The 16755-nt window shown below is 43.0% G+C and overlaps 1 protein-coding gene across 1 annotated transcript; it reads left to right on the forward strand.

The window, feature by feature from the left end:
• The first annotated feature begins 583 nt into the window (after nucleotides 1-583).
• On the forward strand, nucleotides 584-11948 carry MCM3 (minichromosome maintenance complex component 3). Its single transcript, XM_075201228.1, has 17 exons — nucleotides 584-807; nucleotides 2611-2723; nucleotides 2871-3079; nucleotides 4886-5016; nucleotides 5157-5395; nucleotides 5607-5715; nucleotides 6279-6432; nucleotides 6654-6785; nucleotides 6940-7148; nucleotides 7277-7451; nucleotides 7853-7979; nucleotides 8068-8218; nucleotides 8754-8894; nucleotides 9495-9595; nucleotides 10194-10267; nucleotides 10708-10768; nucleotides 11279-11948. Exons 1-17 carry the CDS (start codon nucleotides 724-726, stop codon nucleotides 11475-11477), a joined length of 2409 nt encoding a protein of 802 aa, XP_075057329.1. The 5' UTR covers nucleotides 584-723; the 3' UTR covers nucleotides 11478-11948.
• Nucleotides 11949-16755: the final 4807 nt, after the last annotated feature.

The raw sequence follows: 16755 nt of genomic DNA on the forward strand, positions 1-16755 counted from the left end.
CTCCCGGACACTCCGGGAGAGTTGACAAGTATGATGTAACCTAATTGCAATATATGCAAAGTTGGGAGGTATAATTAACTACTTAATATCCTGATGGCATTAGCCACTTCATGATGAGACTTAAATTTTGTTAAGTTTTAAGTATGCATCTGCTTCACTGGGATTAACTAAATTTACTACATTTTAGACTAATCAAGCTAGTTTTATAGTTTTCAGGATGTATTTTCATTTGGAGTAAATGTCTCTATGTTATGGGATTTATAATGGGGAAACATTTGCAAAGAGAAGAAAATATATCCCCTTTCCAAAGCTACTTTTAGATAATGAGTGCAAAAAACTACGGTCACCCTTACCATGCTTGTAATACCCATTCCTAGGAGTGATTTTCCATTGTTTGCACCACTTTGCCCTTATTAAAAATGACAGCTGCTGGCAAACTCGGCGCTTACATACGACGTCACTGCAGACGCTCCAATAATACGTCACGAAACTTCATCTTTCCGCCCATCTCTCGCAGTCCAGCCTCTAGCCGCGAATTCCGCAGCGGATTGGGCAGCAGCCGTTCGCGCCAATCTGCTGGTCCAATCCGAAGGGAGGGCTCGGCAACGGTTTGGCGGGAAACCCGGAGCCTCGCTGGATTTTGGCGCCAGTCGGAGCAGGTTGTGCACAGCGCGGACCCCCCCCAATATCCAGACACCGACCCCCCTGTACTCAGCACAAGTCATGGCCGCATCCGGAGCTATGGAGGTGGATGACCAGGAGATGAGAGAGGCTCAGCGCGAATATCTGGACTTCCTGGACGATGAGGTGAGCGGGGGGCGCTCAGGACCCCCCAGTGCAGCCATGTCTGTCCTCACATCATGCAGCCCAGCACTTACCCCCAGCTGATCCCGGATTACAGTACATCAAGGCTGTGCTCTTGGTTCCTGGCAATTGTTTCTTCTGCTTTTCCCACTTAGTTTCCAATTGCAAATCTAAGGGCTCATGATTACTATATATATATATATATATATATTACCACAAATTCTGCAGGTCACTCACATCCATCCCTGACACATTGGAGCTTAAATTCTTTTAACACATAGCTGGTGTCTTTGTGCAGTGTATTAATAGAGTTAAATGCAATGTTGACAAATTCATACCAGATAACTGCATTTGGAGAACAAGTGGGAAAAGCAGAAAAAGTATCACTGAAGTGGAGTCAGTTTTGTAGCTATAAGATAAGATTTTTCTAGAGGTAAACTGGGTCAGGTTATATTGCTTTTACTTTTCATATGTAGCCTGTAAGGCAGGTTAAGCGAGCAGAGCTGGAGAGCTGCAGGTTGCATAAGGCCCCCTCCTAACACTAAGATTACCAAGTGTCATTAGAAATCCTAATGTATTGTATTCTGTGCAGAGCAAACACTGACCCCTTCAGGCTGCAAGTCGTACAGCTCCCCTGAGACAGTGGATACTGACAGCCTGAGCCTTCTACAAGTTTGCATAGAATAAAACTTTGAGTGCTTGTTGGCAGCACCCCGGGGAATTAAACAGCTCAGTACTGCATGACCAACTTCCATATTACCATTCACATCAGTCTTGAATCCATACTCAAAGCAGTGTACTTCCCATGCTTGCAAATTGTGCAGTCTGGCGGTGTTAGTGGTGGTTCCTGAAATCAGTCATACTGAACTGCTGCAGGGGGAAAGAGGACCCTTTAAGTACAACTATGGCTTTAAATGACTTGGCATTCCACAACATAGCACTAAATTATGTCTCCTCCTAGGACCTATAAGCTAAATTGTGGACCCTCAGGCCAACCCTTGTTGGATATAGGTTATAACTTTAGTATCAGTTCTGCTCATTAAGGCTGCTTAACTTACCGGATGGGTTTCCATCAGTCTCGGCCTGCAAGAACTGGTTTGATAACTACATTGCCTTATGAAGTGCGTACCTGAGTTGCAATATCCAAAATCCCTCCAGTATAATAATCAATAGTTACCTGGAATGCACATAATCCATCTCTTACTTCATCCACGTTAATTGTAGTATGTCATCTGATGAGCTGAAAGCCTGTCTGTGTGCTGGGCTTCTATATAGTCTCACTATCCAATCCTGATGTCTCTAGGGGGCGGGGAATAATTCTCAGCCTTCTATTGGCTGATACTGCTGTCAAATGAGATCTGAACGTCCACCATATTTATGTATGTCTGACTTGGATCCCTATTAATTAGACTGGTGCAAAGTGGTGATTAGGATTTATTGGCCTTGGGGTGGTGATTTTGAACCTGGAGGCTTAACATCATGTTTATAATAGAGGTGGTCCTGTGCTGTCTTACCTCTCGCTGTCAGCAGTTATGTTTACTCCCGAAAGTAATGTGTGCAGTGCTAGAGAGGTGCCGTCATGTTTGAGTCTGTCCCAGCAACATTTTATGGTATCTCCTAAAATGTTTGATCTTGCATAAAAAATAGACTTTTTCTGCTCGTTGTATATTCTGCAAACTGTTGCCTAATAATCTTATCCTAGTCAGTAAAAGTTGAGAATGTAAAATGATTGATTACTCTGAGATGTGTGAATGTGGCTCTTGCTTGCAGTGCTAACATTCGTTTTAATTTATTTTTACCCTGCAGGAAGATCAAGGCATTTACCAGAGCAAAGTCCGGGACATGATCAGTGACAATAATTGTCGTCTCATTGTGAATATTAACGATCTCCGTAGGAAGAATGAGAAGAGAGCAAACCAGTAAGTACTTTCAGAGTATTATAATTACTGTATACTGATCTCAACTGAGTGTTTCATAGGAGCTCTTACTGTGTCTTATTCTGGCTGATTTGTTGATAACAAGCTACAGTTATACATAGTTATGTCATACTTTGATTTATTACCCAGGCTCATGAACAGTGCTTTCGAAGGGCTGATCGCTTTCCAGCGGGCACTGAAGGATTTTGTTGCTTCCATTGACGCTACTTATGCCAAACAGTATGAAGACTTTCACATTGGCCTGGAAGGTAGTTTCGGTTCCAAACACGTCACCCCGCGTACCCTTACGTCACGGTTCCTGGGCTGCGCTGTCTGCGTGGAAGGCATCGTTACCAAGTGTAAGTATGAAAATAATTTTCCGCCACTTGTATATGCTCTTATAGCCCTCATCTGTTTTGTGTATTTTAGGATACTTAACAATACAGAGGCCTTTTAGTGTTAAGTGTACCTTTAGACTCATAAGTAACTTGATGTAATTAGATCGTATTTCTCGGTGGAGGGGGAAAAAGCGATAAAATACCCACATTTAATCATGGCAACATTTAGGAAAGTTTACTGAGAAAATCAGTTTTTCCCAGACTTCATTGGCAGATGTTTTTGTAACTCTATAGGGCCATCTTGTGGCAGATTTAAGTTATTGCAAGGTTGCACACTGAAACAACAAAGTTAGAGGTACATAGCTGGAGAGCGTGTTGTTTTATTAGTATAGTTGTGTAAAAAGATTTAAGACCAAGGCACTTTAAAATAAACTTGCGCAGAGAGTTGTCTTGTAGACTGATTCAGTGTTCAGAATCTCATAGTCTCTAGTTCAGCGGTTCCCAAAGTGTGCGGCGCGGCTCCCAGGGGTGCTGCATCGCTGTCAAAGGGGGTGCCGTGGCCAGGGGGAAAAAAAACAAACAAAAACTAATCTGGCGGCGCTCAGGACCCAGCATTCTCCTCCCTCTTTGCTTAGCATTGAATGTCGGACGTAACGTTATCATGTCTGAAATGTTCAGTGAGCAGCGACGGGAGAGGAGGATGCTGGGTCCCTGGTCGCCGCCGGATTGGTAGGAAGACAAAAAAGATAGAAGAACAAGTATGGTAAGTAAAGAAACTGAGGGGAAATGGTGATAGGAAACAGCAATGGAGGGGCAAAGAATGAAGGAGGGCACAGACTAAGGGTGTGCACCGGCCACTTTTAGTGTTTTGGGTTCTGATTAGCTTGAGGTTTTGGGTTCTGATTTGTTTTGCCAAAACATCCGACGAAAGGTTTTGGTTCTGATTTATTTTTAAAAAAAGCATAAAAAGTGCTAAAAACCAGTTTTGTGGTTTTTTTTCTCACTCCTACGCTATTATTAACCTCAATACCATTCAATAACAATCATTTCCACTAATTTCCAGTCTATTCAGAACACCTCACAATATTGTTTTTAGGCCAAAAGGTTGCACCGAGGTAGTTTGAGCACATAATGCCAAAAAAAGAGGTACAAGATGGAATTGTTCTGGGACCTCCCTCCCACCCCTCGCGAGATTCGACGCGAGACTTGGACGACAGAGCCTCGTTTTCAATTTTTTGCCCGCCGGAAATATCCGAACAAGGCTCGGATCCCGTTCGGATCCGCACTGTTCGGGTGGGCTCGGATTAGCGGAATCCGAGCCCGCTCATCACTAGCACAGACTAATGATTTTTGTACATGTTGTTGTTTTATTTTGTTTGATCTCATTCCTCTTAATATTAACTGTAAATTATTCTTTGACAGAAATATAATTTGAAAAAAATATTCTTTTCCCTTGGATTTATGTATATTATTTTTGTAAGCAACTTATGAAGTATTTCTGTCCTGACCTAAATACTTATTACGTTATTTTGACCCAACTACTTATGAACCGGGACTGCTCTGTAATTATTTTGGAGGGGTGCCTTGAAAAAAATTATGGAGACTCCTAAGGGTGCCACGAATTGCAAAAGTTTGGGAACCACTGGTCTAGCTCATAATAAATGGATAGACTTCATTGATTTCCAAGACTTTTGGCTCAGCCCACATTTGTACTAAGCTATGACTGGTTTAATGCGTTAAATTCAGGTATCTGCTGACCTTGCAGGCTTCACCAATGTACACCGTATTCAAGCGAGGTTATTTCATGACATATTTGTCTCCTCTCAGGCTCTTTGGTTCGCCCTAAAGTGGTACGCAGCGTTCATTACTGTCCGGCTACAAAGAAGACCATTGAGCGCAAGTATACGGATATGACCAGTCTTGATGCCTTTCCCTCCAGTGCAATCTATCCCACTAAGGTGAGAATTCTGAGCTGCAGAATGTCTGAGTTATGTGACCTTAACCACACAAAAACAGTTGCTGTAGCAATCTGTATCTCCAATGAAAAGATAGAGATAATATATAATCTATATATCTCTTACCCTTTTTGTCAATACAGGATGAGGAAAATAATCCACTGGAGACAGAATATGGTCTCTCGCTATACAAAGACCATCAAACAATTACCATCCAAGAGATGCCTGAAAAGGCCCCCGCCGGTCAGCTGCCCCGCTCTGTGGACATCATCCTGGATGATGATCTTGTCGATAAGGGGAAGCCCGGGGACCGTGTACAGGTCATCGGCACCTACCGCTGTTTGCCATCCAAGCAAAATGGCTACACCTCCGCTTCGTTCAGGTAACTGGAATTTCCTGCTAGAGGCACAATGTCTTTTATTATCTTTTATTTCTATTTTTGAATGATGCCATATTAATCTCTTGGCTTGGTGTGCATGAGTTTTTTCTTTGCTAAAAAGATCTTTAAATTGGCAAACGATCTTTGTTTCTGTGTGTTGGCCTGCTAGCAATAGCTTGACGTCTGAAATATATTCTTCTTGTTATTTTTGAAGAACCATCCTGATAGCCTGCAATGTGGTCCAAATGAGCAAGGAAGTGTCCCCTGTCTTTTCAGCGGATGATTTGGCCAAAATAAAGAAGTTCAGTAAAAGCCATTCCAAGGTAATACTGGTGTGACCTCTATGCATTGACCCAAGTGATGGATTATGACTCTTGTTGTCGGTAGATGTTTGTATCACCGTCACTTTTGTACATCCCATTGTGCTGTCAAGGTCTTTGTGTTTTATTGCTTTCTCAACATGCTGATACTTGTAGTTCAGTCAGGCGGCTGAAACCTTGTATCTCATAGTATAATGAGAATCTGCTGTGTAGAATTGGGAATACATGAAGATAGACGACAAAAGATTCCACCCATCTTTCAGAATAACTTTATGATTGTCAGGGTTATATTAAACTAATTTAAAGTAAGAACTAAATGTCTAACTGAAATGTTCGGTAGATAGTATTCCGTGGTAGTCTTTTGAGATATGCTAGAGGCTGTGAGCAATGCATGACAGTCCAAGTGATGCCTCTGGTATATCCACAAGGCATATGAAACCACAGTAATGCAGAGTTTAGGGGAAGGGGTGTGCACGGAAAGGCTGTATCTTGTGAGCATTTGTCATTTATTTTTTTAATAAAGCTCAGATTGAAAAGTGTAACGATTGTTCTCTACTTATCTGCAGGATGTGTTTGAGCAGCTGTCCAGATCCCTTGCACCCAGTATTCACGGACACCACTATATTAAGAAGGCAATCCTGTGTATGTTGCTTGGAGGTGTGGAGAAGGTGTTGGATAATGGGACCCACATTAGAGGAGATATAAACGTTCTCTTAATAGGTACCGTATGCATTTTTGTTTTGTATTCTGATTCTTTTACATCTAACGTATGCAGCCCACGTCTGACCAGATCAGCTTTTACGCTATTTCAGTCTAAGATTAATACTATAATGTTTTGTAAACCTGAGAAGCCTTCAGTACCGTTCTACCAATGCAACCAGCGTATTATAAATTAGGTGAACCAACTGTGTTCCATAATATCTCTAATTTGTTTTTTTTAGGGGATCCCTCAGTGGCAAAGTCCCAGCTCCTAAGGTACGTGCTTGGCACAGCTCCCCGTGCCATCCCTACCACTGGCCGTGGGTCCTCAGGAGTGGGTCTAACGGCGGCCGTCACCACGGACCAAGAGACTGGTAAGTAGTGATGTATATGCCCGTTGTAGTCCTGTTCGATGTCCGGCATCTGTGTAGAACTCAAGAAAGGATGCTCATACTGATGTGTTAAAGTGTCATCATTAATTGAAGCATTGACTACCCTCTTACATTAGCATGATATTTCTTTTATCAGGGGAGAGGAGACTGGAGGCCGGAGCCATGGTGTTGGCTGATCGGGGCGTTGTCTGCATTGATGAGTTTGACAAAATGTCTGACATGGATCGGACGGCCATCCATGAGGTCATGGAGCAGGGTCGAGTTACCATCGCCAAGGCTGGCATCCACGCTAGGTTGAATGCCCGCTGCAGTGTGCTGGCTGCCGCTAACCCCGTCTATGGAAGGGTGAGTCTTGTTGTATCTTCTTATTGGTGGTCAAGTTGGGGAGGGGGTGGGGTTTCCAAGCAAGACGCTATGGAGACACGAAGATGCTGTCAGGGTATTAATAGCCTTATTTCTCTCCCGGATTTTAGTATGACCAGTACAAAACTCCTATGGATAACATCGGCCTTCAGGACTCCTTGTTGTCTCGTTTCGATCTTCTCTTCATTATGCTGGACCAGATGGATCCAGAGCAGGACCGGGAGATCTCCGACCACGTCCTGCGCATGCACCGGTATAGAGGTGCCGGGGAGCAGGATGGGGATGGTGAGTGTTTGTCCATTGTTTAATATATAATGTACTGCAAATTATAAAGCTGTTCAATCTATGACGACACGTCTGACTCCAGATGTTATTACTAGCCTTTGATACCGATCGTACTCCCTCCCCCAAACAGTGCATTTCTGGACATTAAGTCTACAAGACTGTCACTCATGTCCTGCCTGCTCAGTTAGGGAAGCCCCTCCCTCCTGACATGGGAAGCTGCTGCAGGGGGAGTGAGAGAGCAAGAAGTATAGATGCTCCATTTATTATTCTCCATAATACACAGCCTTTGATTTATGTTAAATGGCTTTACTTGCCCTTTAAACAGAGATTAAATACTCTGTGCTGCTCGAGTGAATGCCGTTGTAGGTCTGTAATGAGAGGATATCAATGTTCTGTTCCAGCCATGCCTCTGGGCAGCGCCGTAGACATCCTCACCACGGAGGATCCCAACGTCAGTCACGAGGAGCAGCGGGAACTGCAGGTCTACGAGAAGCACGACAACCTCCTCCATGGAGCGAAAAAGAAGCGGTAAGTGCAGCGTCTCCCCAGGGTAAGAGGTGGACGTGGCCATGACTTTATATACCGTGTAGTCATCGGTTTTTGTTACACCGCACAGGGAGAAGGTGATCAGCATGGAATTCATGCGCAAGTACATACACGTGGCCAAACTCTTCAAGCCCACCCTCACTAATGAGGCCGCCGGTTACATAGCGGAGGAGTACTCGCGGCTGAGGAGCCAGGAGCAGATGAGCAGCGATGTGGCTCGGGTGAGTGCTCTGGAAAGCAAGTAACTAAGGATAATAAAAGCGGTAGATTTGTGTGATAAAAAGCAATTTGTAGTGTATAAAAGCTAATGTCTAGTGGTCCTTTCAATCCTGCAATTACCAGTAAGCGTTTGGAGAGATGTAGGGCCTGAGTCATTAAGGAGAGTAAAGCATAAAAAAGGAGTAACATTTGCACTTGGGCAAAACCATGTTGCATTGGAGGGGGAGGTAAATTTAAAATGTTGGGACAGATTTATACTTGGGGTAGGACATGTCCTAGATCAACTTTAAATTTCAGTGTAATAATAAAGCTATCAAGTATTTCTGTGCTAGATGAAAAAACAGCCAGTATTTAACTTATGTGCAAAATAATAAACTAATTTGCACCCCTTAAGTTGTAACATGGTTTGTCCCAGAGAACATTTACTCCTTTTTTGCCTTAATGACTCAGGCCCGTAATCTCAGATTCCTGGGAACTTTTTTTTAAACCTGAAGTATACCGTGGCATTTTACCCATGTATTTAACTTTATCTTTCAGACCTCTCCCGTCACCGCTCGTACCCTGGAGACTCTGATCCGTTTGTCCACGGCGCACGCTAAAGTGCGAATGAGCAAAACCGTTGCGCTGCAGGACGCGGAGGCGGCTGTGGAACTGGTCCAATATGCGTATTTCAAGAAGGTGAGACTATTTCATTGGCTCCTTCATGTACGTAATAGCGCTATAGTTGTCAAAGTTATATCTTGCCAGATATGTAGTGATCATCATGGTGAACATCAAGTTTGAACTCTTTAGTAGATGGGAATGCTGTCTTCTATAAGATGCAGTACTCAGTTATAGTCACTGGGTGTCACTGTTGCTGCAGCTTTATGAAGAGTGGGGTCAGAGGATAGACAGCCCGTGGCTATTGAGACTACAACTTTGGGCTTTCCCATCCAGCTAAATAAAGGCAGTTCATGCTGGGACTTGTAGTTTTTTCAACTGTGTTGGTGGTGAGTGACGTTTTGCCTTCTTTGTGCTGTAGTTGATGATCTCGGAAAACATATTAAAGCCAGTGAGCATCATAACTTCTAAACTTTTATTGAATTTAACACTTCACATCAGATTGTACCAGGGTTTTCTGCCATCTAGATATATCTCTGTAGTAACAGCAGATGTTTGAAGCAGAAGTGTTGCTGATGGTGAAATTGCACAGAAGGCATTAAAGGGCCAGCTATGTGTGTGTAGATGGTTTAGCTCTGGGAAGTCACCTGTGTATCTTGCTGTCTCCCGGGTGCTCAGGTACTGGAGAAGGAGAAAAAGAAGAGGAAAGGAGCTGAGGATTCCGATGCAGAGGAAGAGGAGCAGCAGGAACAGACTGAGAGACAAACCAGAAAGAAGAGGTCAGTCTTGTAGAGGGAATGCTGTATCTGAGTGTATGGGTCACCTCCCCGCCAGCAGCTGTATTAGATCAGTGTCACTCTGATGTTTAACGACTCATCACCATTTATTTATAGAGTGTATAGCGCTAGACAATCCTCTTGCATGCATGACAATCCTCACATGACTCCTGGCAGGAGGGGGGAAATACTGATTTTTGCAAAATGGTTGTAGACTTTGCTCTAAGTTGGCTGCTTGTGTGACATCGCATTGAGCGAGGAAAGGCAGAGTGCGCTGTGTGTGAAGTTACTGTCCCAGGGGGTTCCTTGTGCAGGTTATCGGGTCACCCCCTTCAGAATGCTGCGTATCTGATAGAACACTGCAGCACTGTATAACACTTGTGTGTATTGATCACCGAATGCTACGTGGGAGGAGTCCTTTGCTCTGTCCGATAAATCCCGTTGCCTGAACCTAAACGTGCCGCATCCTCTGACATGTACACATCGGACAGCCTAACGTTGCAGGAGAATGTTTACATTACCTTATTCCACCTTTTATGGCGCTGCATATTAGAGTAGAGTGACTAATGGCTCTGTGTTTTTATCTTGTGTGGTTTTTTAGGAAGACGAGGGGTGCACAGGACGGGTCACATGACCCCTATGAGTTCAGCGACACAGAAGAGGAGACCCCTGCTGGTGAGTTCTAAGACTACATCTATTTTCTTCTTTACGCTGTGGCTGCTCCCACTGAGTGACCTAGATCTGCAACGTTAGTTGCGCCGCTTGTAATCTGGTCCTTGGGCAGGTTAGATTTTCTACTTACGTGGTGTGGTCTACACTCTGCAATCTGTAGCGTGCATGAAGTTAGCAGAATATGGCTTGTGTAAGTCTCACAAAAAGGGGTTAATTATCCATTGTATTTGCACGGCTGTAATCGTGCACAGATCAAATCTACAGAGGTGAGGTTTTAAGTAGGTTAAAATGCAAATCCTCAGCTGCTGTACACGTGACAGATATAGCAGGACGATTTGGAAGCTGCTTTGTAACAAAATCATCTAGAAATAGCATTGTAGTTTAATCCAATAACAATGCTGCATTCAAAGAGCTATAATAAACTGTTTTTTCTTTAACTACAGTTCAGGCCCAGACGCCAAAAACAGGAGACTCCTCTGAGAAAGCTGGGCTGTCCGGAGAGAGGTAAATGTTCAATGATCACCAGAGTTCCATTTAGTTTGTTTTGTATCCTGAGTGTCACTTGTTGCAGTTTTGGTTTACTTGGGACTTTGAGTTGGTACAAAAATAATTCTCCTTTTTGCCGAATTTATAACAATTTTTATGGCCCACGCGCTTGGAAATAAGAGACAGAAGTACTTATTACAGCCCTGAATTTCATTGACTTGCTGGGATATCACCCAACCAATATAAATGTTACATGACTCTACTGACCGGAGTTGAATTATTGCCCTGTAGTCCTTGCCCTGTAAAACTACAGAAGCCTAGGAGGAGAGATCAGTTTGGATCTTTCAGGTCAAGCCTGGCCAACTTAATCCCAGAATGCCTTGCCAGCTATTGGTTGGTAAGCTGGAGAGCCACTGGTTGGCCAGTCCTGTTCTGGGTCTTGGATGGTTTCTCCGGTCATCAGACTTTCTTGTACTATTCTTATGATTCCTATGTTGGTGATTTCAGTTCTTTCCTTTTGTTCCCCAGGCTGAAAGATTTCAAGGCCGCCCTGCTAGACGCCTTCAAGGCTGCCCACGCCCAGTCTATCGCCATGCCGGCCCTGATGGACGCCATCAACAAGAACAATGAGACACCCTTCTCCCAGGGGGAGGTGAACTCTGCTCTGGAGCTCATGGAGGAGGCAAACCATATAATGGTTTCTGAAAACATTGTCTTCCTGATCTAGTGGACAGTTGTGTGATTGCTTTTTGGAAAGCAGAGTTTGATGTCTGGTTAGTGGAAGGCGCGGAGCGTTCGTCCGGTCACCGCCTGATTTTTTTTAAATTCCCTTAATAGGGAAATGCTTTAATGTAGCCTGTGTTCTACATTTTTACCAGCGCTGTGGCTAAAGTGACCACCGGATGTATCCACAAGTTCCTGTCACCTTTTATTGCAAAAATTATTAATTACAGGGAGACCTTTTTATTGGATTGTTTTACTTCATATGGGAAAAACCTAGAAAGTGTTTTATTGTGATTGATCGGTATATTTTAATACCCTGTTAAGTCACATTGTTGCAATATTGAAATTTTATTTGTATAGTTCCAGGTAACAAAACAAACACGCAGTGTAAAAAAATTACTTTTGTTTTAATGTACTGAAATGCTTTTCCTTTTGTATAGTAAAGACTGTTTGCAGACTGATGCTGCATATCTGATATCCTGAACCATGAAATGACGAGTTTTTTTTTTTGCCTGGTGTGTGATTTGTGTATGTGCATTGAACATAATTTAGTAATGGTGTGTCCATACACACTAAGGGTGACCGCTTCAGACGCAGCTACCTCCAAACAGTTTGCAGGCAGAGAAGACAACGGACTATTCCTGGGCTGGTGGAACATGCAGATAATTTGATCTGCACAGCCAGTGTCGGTCCCATGGGACCCAGCTTTGCTTTGTTCATGTTTGTGGCCAAATCGACCACTTTTTAGGCTCAGGTTTTGAGCTGCGCATCTCAATGTTTACGGTGCATAAGCTCTGAAAATACAGAGACAAATCCTGACGCCAGAACGTGTGCTACCCAAGTGTTTGAAAGCCCCTGGTGTAATGACTTGGTTCACACGTATTAAATTACTAGGAAAATGAACTTTCACAGCAACTAGTTACATTTTACTTTAGTTGAGACCAGTAAAAGCCAATTGGCTGCTGTCCTCTTATCCTTAAACGCTCCTGCCTGTCTGAATGGTGGTAGATACGTGAGATGCTCACAACTCTCTCATAGCAAACGCTGGCCACTTGCATGGCTCTTTTAAGCGGGATGGTAGTCGGTGACCACATTGACCAGATTATTATCCTATGTATGTGTGTATCTCAGGCCTTCCACAACGAATGGGGCCTCATGTTACCAAAACCCACATCACCTTCTTCACAGCAGTCATTAAAGAATGATTCAACATAGTGCCGTTTCTGGCAACCACCTGCCAGTTGGCTCATGTGCAGTCAAGCTGCGTTGGCGCTCTACGGCGCATTGTGCGCACGCCGCTAGCCCTGTTAAGTCGACTTGTTCTGATATTTACTAAATTATCCACAGACAGTGTTACAACTAGAGATGCTCACTGACCCCCGTGGACTGGTTTTGGATCTGGATTCGCTTCGTGTTTTGATTTTGGCAAAACCGCCCTTGTGTGTTTTTTAGAAAAAATATACTAAAATCATATAATTTTGAATTTTTTTGTTCCTATATTATTATTAACCTCAATAACACTAATTTCAAGTCATTTGCAGTCAATTTTGACCACCTCGCAGATCACAATATTATTTTCATACACTTTCAAGCAAAGACTGCAGTGACCTGGCTGGATGGTAAGCGACAGAGCAAGGACACAAACACACGGCAGTTCCTAGCACATCTAGGACACATTGGCACACAGCAGTGGCAGAAAAGAATAAGGAGGGTCCACCCTCCCTCCCACCCACCACTCTTTTGGATCCTAAAAAGGAATCCAAAACTCCCTGAGATCCAAAGACGTAACTATGACGTTTTGACTCGTTTTCAATTCTGAGGGCGCGTGACATTACGGAGCCGACTCGGCTCGGTATTCAGATCGCCTAAGTTCAGGTGTGTTCGATTCCTGAGGAACCGAGCCTGAGCATCTCTATTTACAACGTTGAGGCAGGCTGGTGTGGAGCACTCCTGTTGCGCTTACCGTGTTGTTTTGGGTGTAATTCGTGAAAATCTAAATCCCATTGAATTCAGTAACCTGTCCCCTGCAGTCTACTCTCCTGCTCACTATAAGGTGTATTGAAACTGTTCGTGGTGTCAGTGCCCCTCCTCCATTAACATTCGGTGCACAATCACCACTACTGTGTGTCTGGAACAGGACTGTCTTTATTTTGAGTGGCATTATCAACAGTAGGAACATACATAAAATGCAGGTGTGCTTCATAGGTTTATAAATAAATTATTTTTGTTTAAAATTCTCAAAAGGTCATTGTGCTTCCAGGAAGGAGTGGAGTGAATGATAGACCCGTAATGCACAATGCAAGAGAAAATGATGCTTGAACGGAAATGGGAGTGTGTAGGAAGCAACGTTTTACATTCCCACATCTGTCCACTAGGTGGTGTAGTGTGATGAATTTAAAATCCTAGATCAGAGGACCTCATCTATGGATCGTACTGGATGCGTAATGCAGGACACTTTTGCAGCAGTGCATCTATATTGATCCTGCGCTTATTAAGCCTATTCTCTGCTTTTAGTGCAACACTTGCGCAAAACAGAAATATGAAGAGGTTGCATCAGCCTTGTGAAAGTCAAAATAATTGGATGAAGTCGTTTCAAATTAATAAACATCAATCTAATTGGCTTTATGTGAAAATATGTGAATAGCGCGCTACGGCCTATTATATAATAACACTAGCGAACACTTCTACATACATTTACACTTGCACATATTATTTGTAAATAGTTCACCTTAATAATGTTCCAGCACATAGTCTTTTATATTGAAATGTAATAGATTTAATAGTTTAATATAATAATTTTAAAACCACTTTGACATCTAAGGTTCGGGAAATAGGAAATGTATCGTGTTTAGTGTCGTACTAATCCACTTTTCACCATCAGACATCCGCTACAATCGGCTAAGCGATGGCACCTTGCGTATGCTAGTTATGGATGATAAAGGATTAATGCTTAGAATGATATTGTGTTTGGAGTGCTAATAGGCTGCTTTGAACCAGTATTTCGGCGGGCTCCTGAAGGAAGACACGTAGTCAGCTGTTGGAGAGCTGACCCCCACCCTTGGAGGGCATCATTTGAACTGACCTATGACCTACATTATACTGGACTGTCTTAAATCCTGAACCAATGGAAAAATGCCATGACATCACCCCTGTTTTTTTATGTACCACAAACGGTATATAAACCAGGCAATGAGACCGTTATTCAGTCTACTTTGACCACAGGCTTCAGGACTTTGCTGGATCCAGTGCGCTGCGTATGAATTGGCTGCACTTTATTTTACTCAATTGTCATTTGTTACATCTTGCTATTAAATCTCGTGTGTTGGAACCACATTAATCGCAGCAGGCAATGTATATTGATAGCGACCAAACGTTCATAACCGCCTCCTTTCATTTTAAAATTGCCCCAATAAATAAAACGCATTTTTTATTTTATTTTTTTCTCTCCTTTAAGGCTAATTTAGGCTCCTTTTTTGCTTGCGTTAATAGAGATTAAAGAAGCATCAGGAATATCTTTTACATTTGGCACTTTTTGTGTGTTCATTTTTTTTTCTTCTTTTTTTAATAGTCGCCACAACCGATGCCAGTCACATGTCATTAATAGTATAGGCGTGGACCCAGATTCCTGCTGCGGGGTGTAAATTGCTGTGTGCATTTCTGTGCAGCTTGGGACACCCCTAAAAATGTGCCTTTTCCATCCTGGTAGCTGATATTTTATTTTACATTACAGGGAATTGCCTTTGGGTGGTGCAAACATCTGCAAATGTGACCTTTTTTTTTGTTTACCTGCAGCAAGTACTGTGGGGGGCAGGAAATGTACTGTAGGTTGTTGAACCCCCCCTTGTGGCCCTTAATGTAAAATCATCCTTTATTTATATAGTGACACTAAATCCGCAGAGCTGTACGGAGAACTCGCATCAGTCCCTGACCCAATAGAGCTTACAGTCTAAATTCCCTAACATACACACACGAGGGTCAATTTAATAGTAGCCAATAAACCTACTAGTATGTCTTTGGGAGGAAACTGGAGCACCCAGAGGAAACCCACGCAAACACGGGGAGAACATGCAAACTCCACACAGATAAGGCCATGGTCGGAAATCGAACTCATGACCCCAGTGCTGTGAGGCAGAAATGCTAACCACTGAGCCACCGTGCTACCCACATTATGCCAGCTATCTGCCCATCCCAATGCATTGCCATATTTAATGTGTACCCCTCAGCACAAGTGTATACTAAGTGTTGTACCCCCTATAATTGAATAAGCCGGCCTGTGCCTCTAGAATGTCTCATACCAGCCTATGCCATGATCTCTCCAGTTCGGTATGATTGCAGCCTGTAATTCTCCCCTGCCCCCTATGCTGCATGCACAGTAATAACACAGTGGGCCTGAGTCATTAAGGCAAGCAAAGGAGTAAATGTTCTCTGGGACAAACCATGTTACAATGTAAGGGGTGCAAATCAGTTTATTATTTTGTACATAAGTTAAATACTGGCTGTTTTTTCATCTAGCACACAAATACTTGCTAGCTTTATTATTACATTGAAATATAAAGTTGATCTAGGACATGCCCTACCCAAACTATAAATCTGCCTCACATTTTAAATTTACCTCCCCCTCCAATACAACATGGTTTTGCCCAGGTGCAAATGTTACTCCTTTTTTATGCTTTACTCTCCTTAATGACTCAGGCCCCGTATGTGTATCATGGCATACAAGGACTGGGGCAGCTATATCTCTGCCTCTTCTGATGATCCACCAGGTTTTCTCAAGCCGTGGCTTAAATTTAAGCCTGCTGAGAAACTGGACTGTGTGAAACCAACAAGAGATGAACTTGAGAACTTTTTTTTTTTTCTTTTAATCAACGTTCTGTGATTACTAATGTTTGATTAAAGAGTTACTTTTGACACTGATTTAAATCCACATAGTTGAGCACACCGCTTACTAGAGTTGCAAGTCATCCTTTAATTTACAGGCACGTAAATTATGCAAAGCTGTGGCTGATTGGAGTCACTTTATCTGTCCGCCAGGCTCTACAAGACTTTTGACTCCTACTGTCATTACCATTGGTTGCGGTATGCGTTATGCTTTTGTTCGGAAATACTCCACAACTTAACTTTAATGTTTAGCAGACTTGCAGTGAGAAGGACGAAGCTGAACAATTATTATTATGGATTTGTAAGGCCCAGCAGTGCTGTACAGTAGGAAATCAGGATATATTTTAAACGGGGACATTCTAGGTAGACAAAATAATTGCAGACATGCTCATTAGCTTACATTG

Source organism: Mixophyes fleayi, chromosome 3 (genome assembly GCF_038048845.1).
Source record: "Mixophyes fleayi isolate aMixFle1 chromosome 3, aMixFle1.hap1, whole genome shotgun sequence".
Taxonomy (NCBI): Eukaryota; Metazoa; Chordata; class Amphibia; order Anura; family Limnodynastidae; genus Mixophyes; species Mixophyes fleayi.

Excerpts from the sequence above, each read along its gene's own strand:
- MCM3 (XM_075201228.1), top strand. The coding sequence starts at position 724 with ATGGCCGCATCCGGAGCTATGGAGGTGGATGACCAGGAGATGAGAGAG. Across the intron at positions 5,017-5,156 it reads GTGCAATCTATCCCACTAAG|GATGAGGAAAATAATCCACT; the intron begins GTGAGAATTCTG and ends TTGTCAATACAG. Across the intron at positions 6,433-6,653 it reads TATAAACGTTCTCTTAATAG|GGGATCCCTCAGTGGCAAAG; the intron begins GTACCGTATGCA and ends TGTTTTTTTTAG.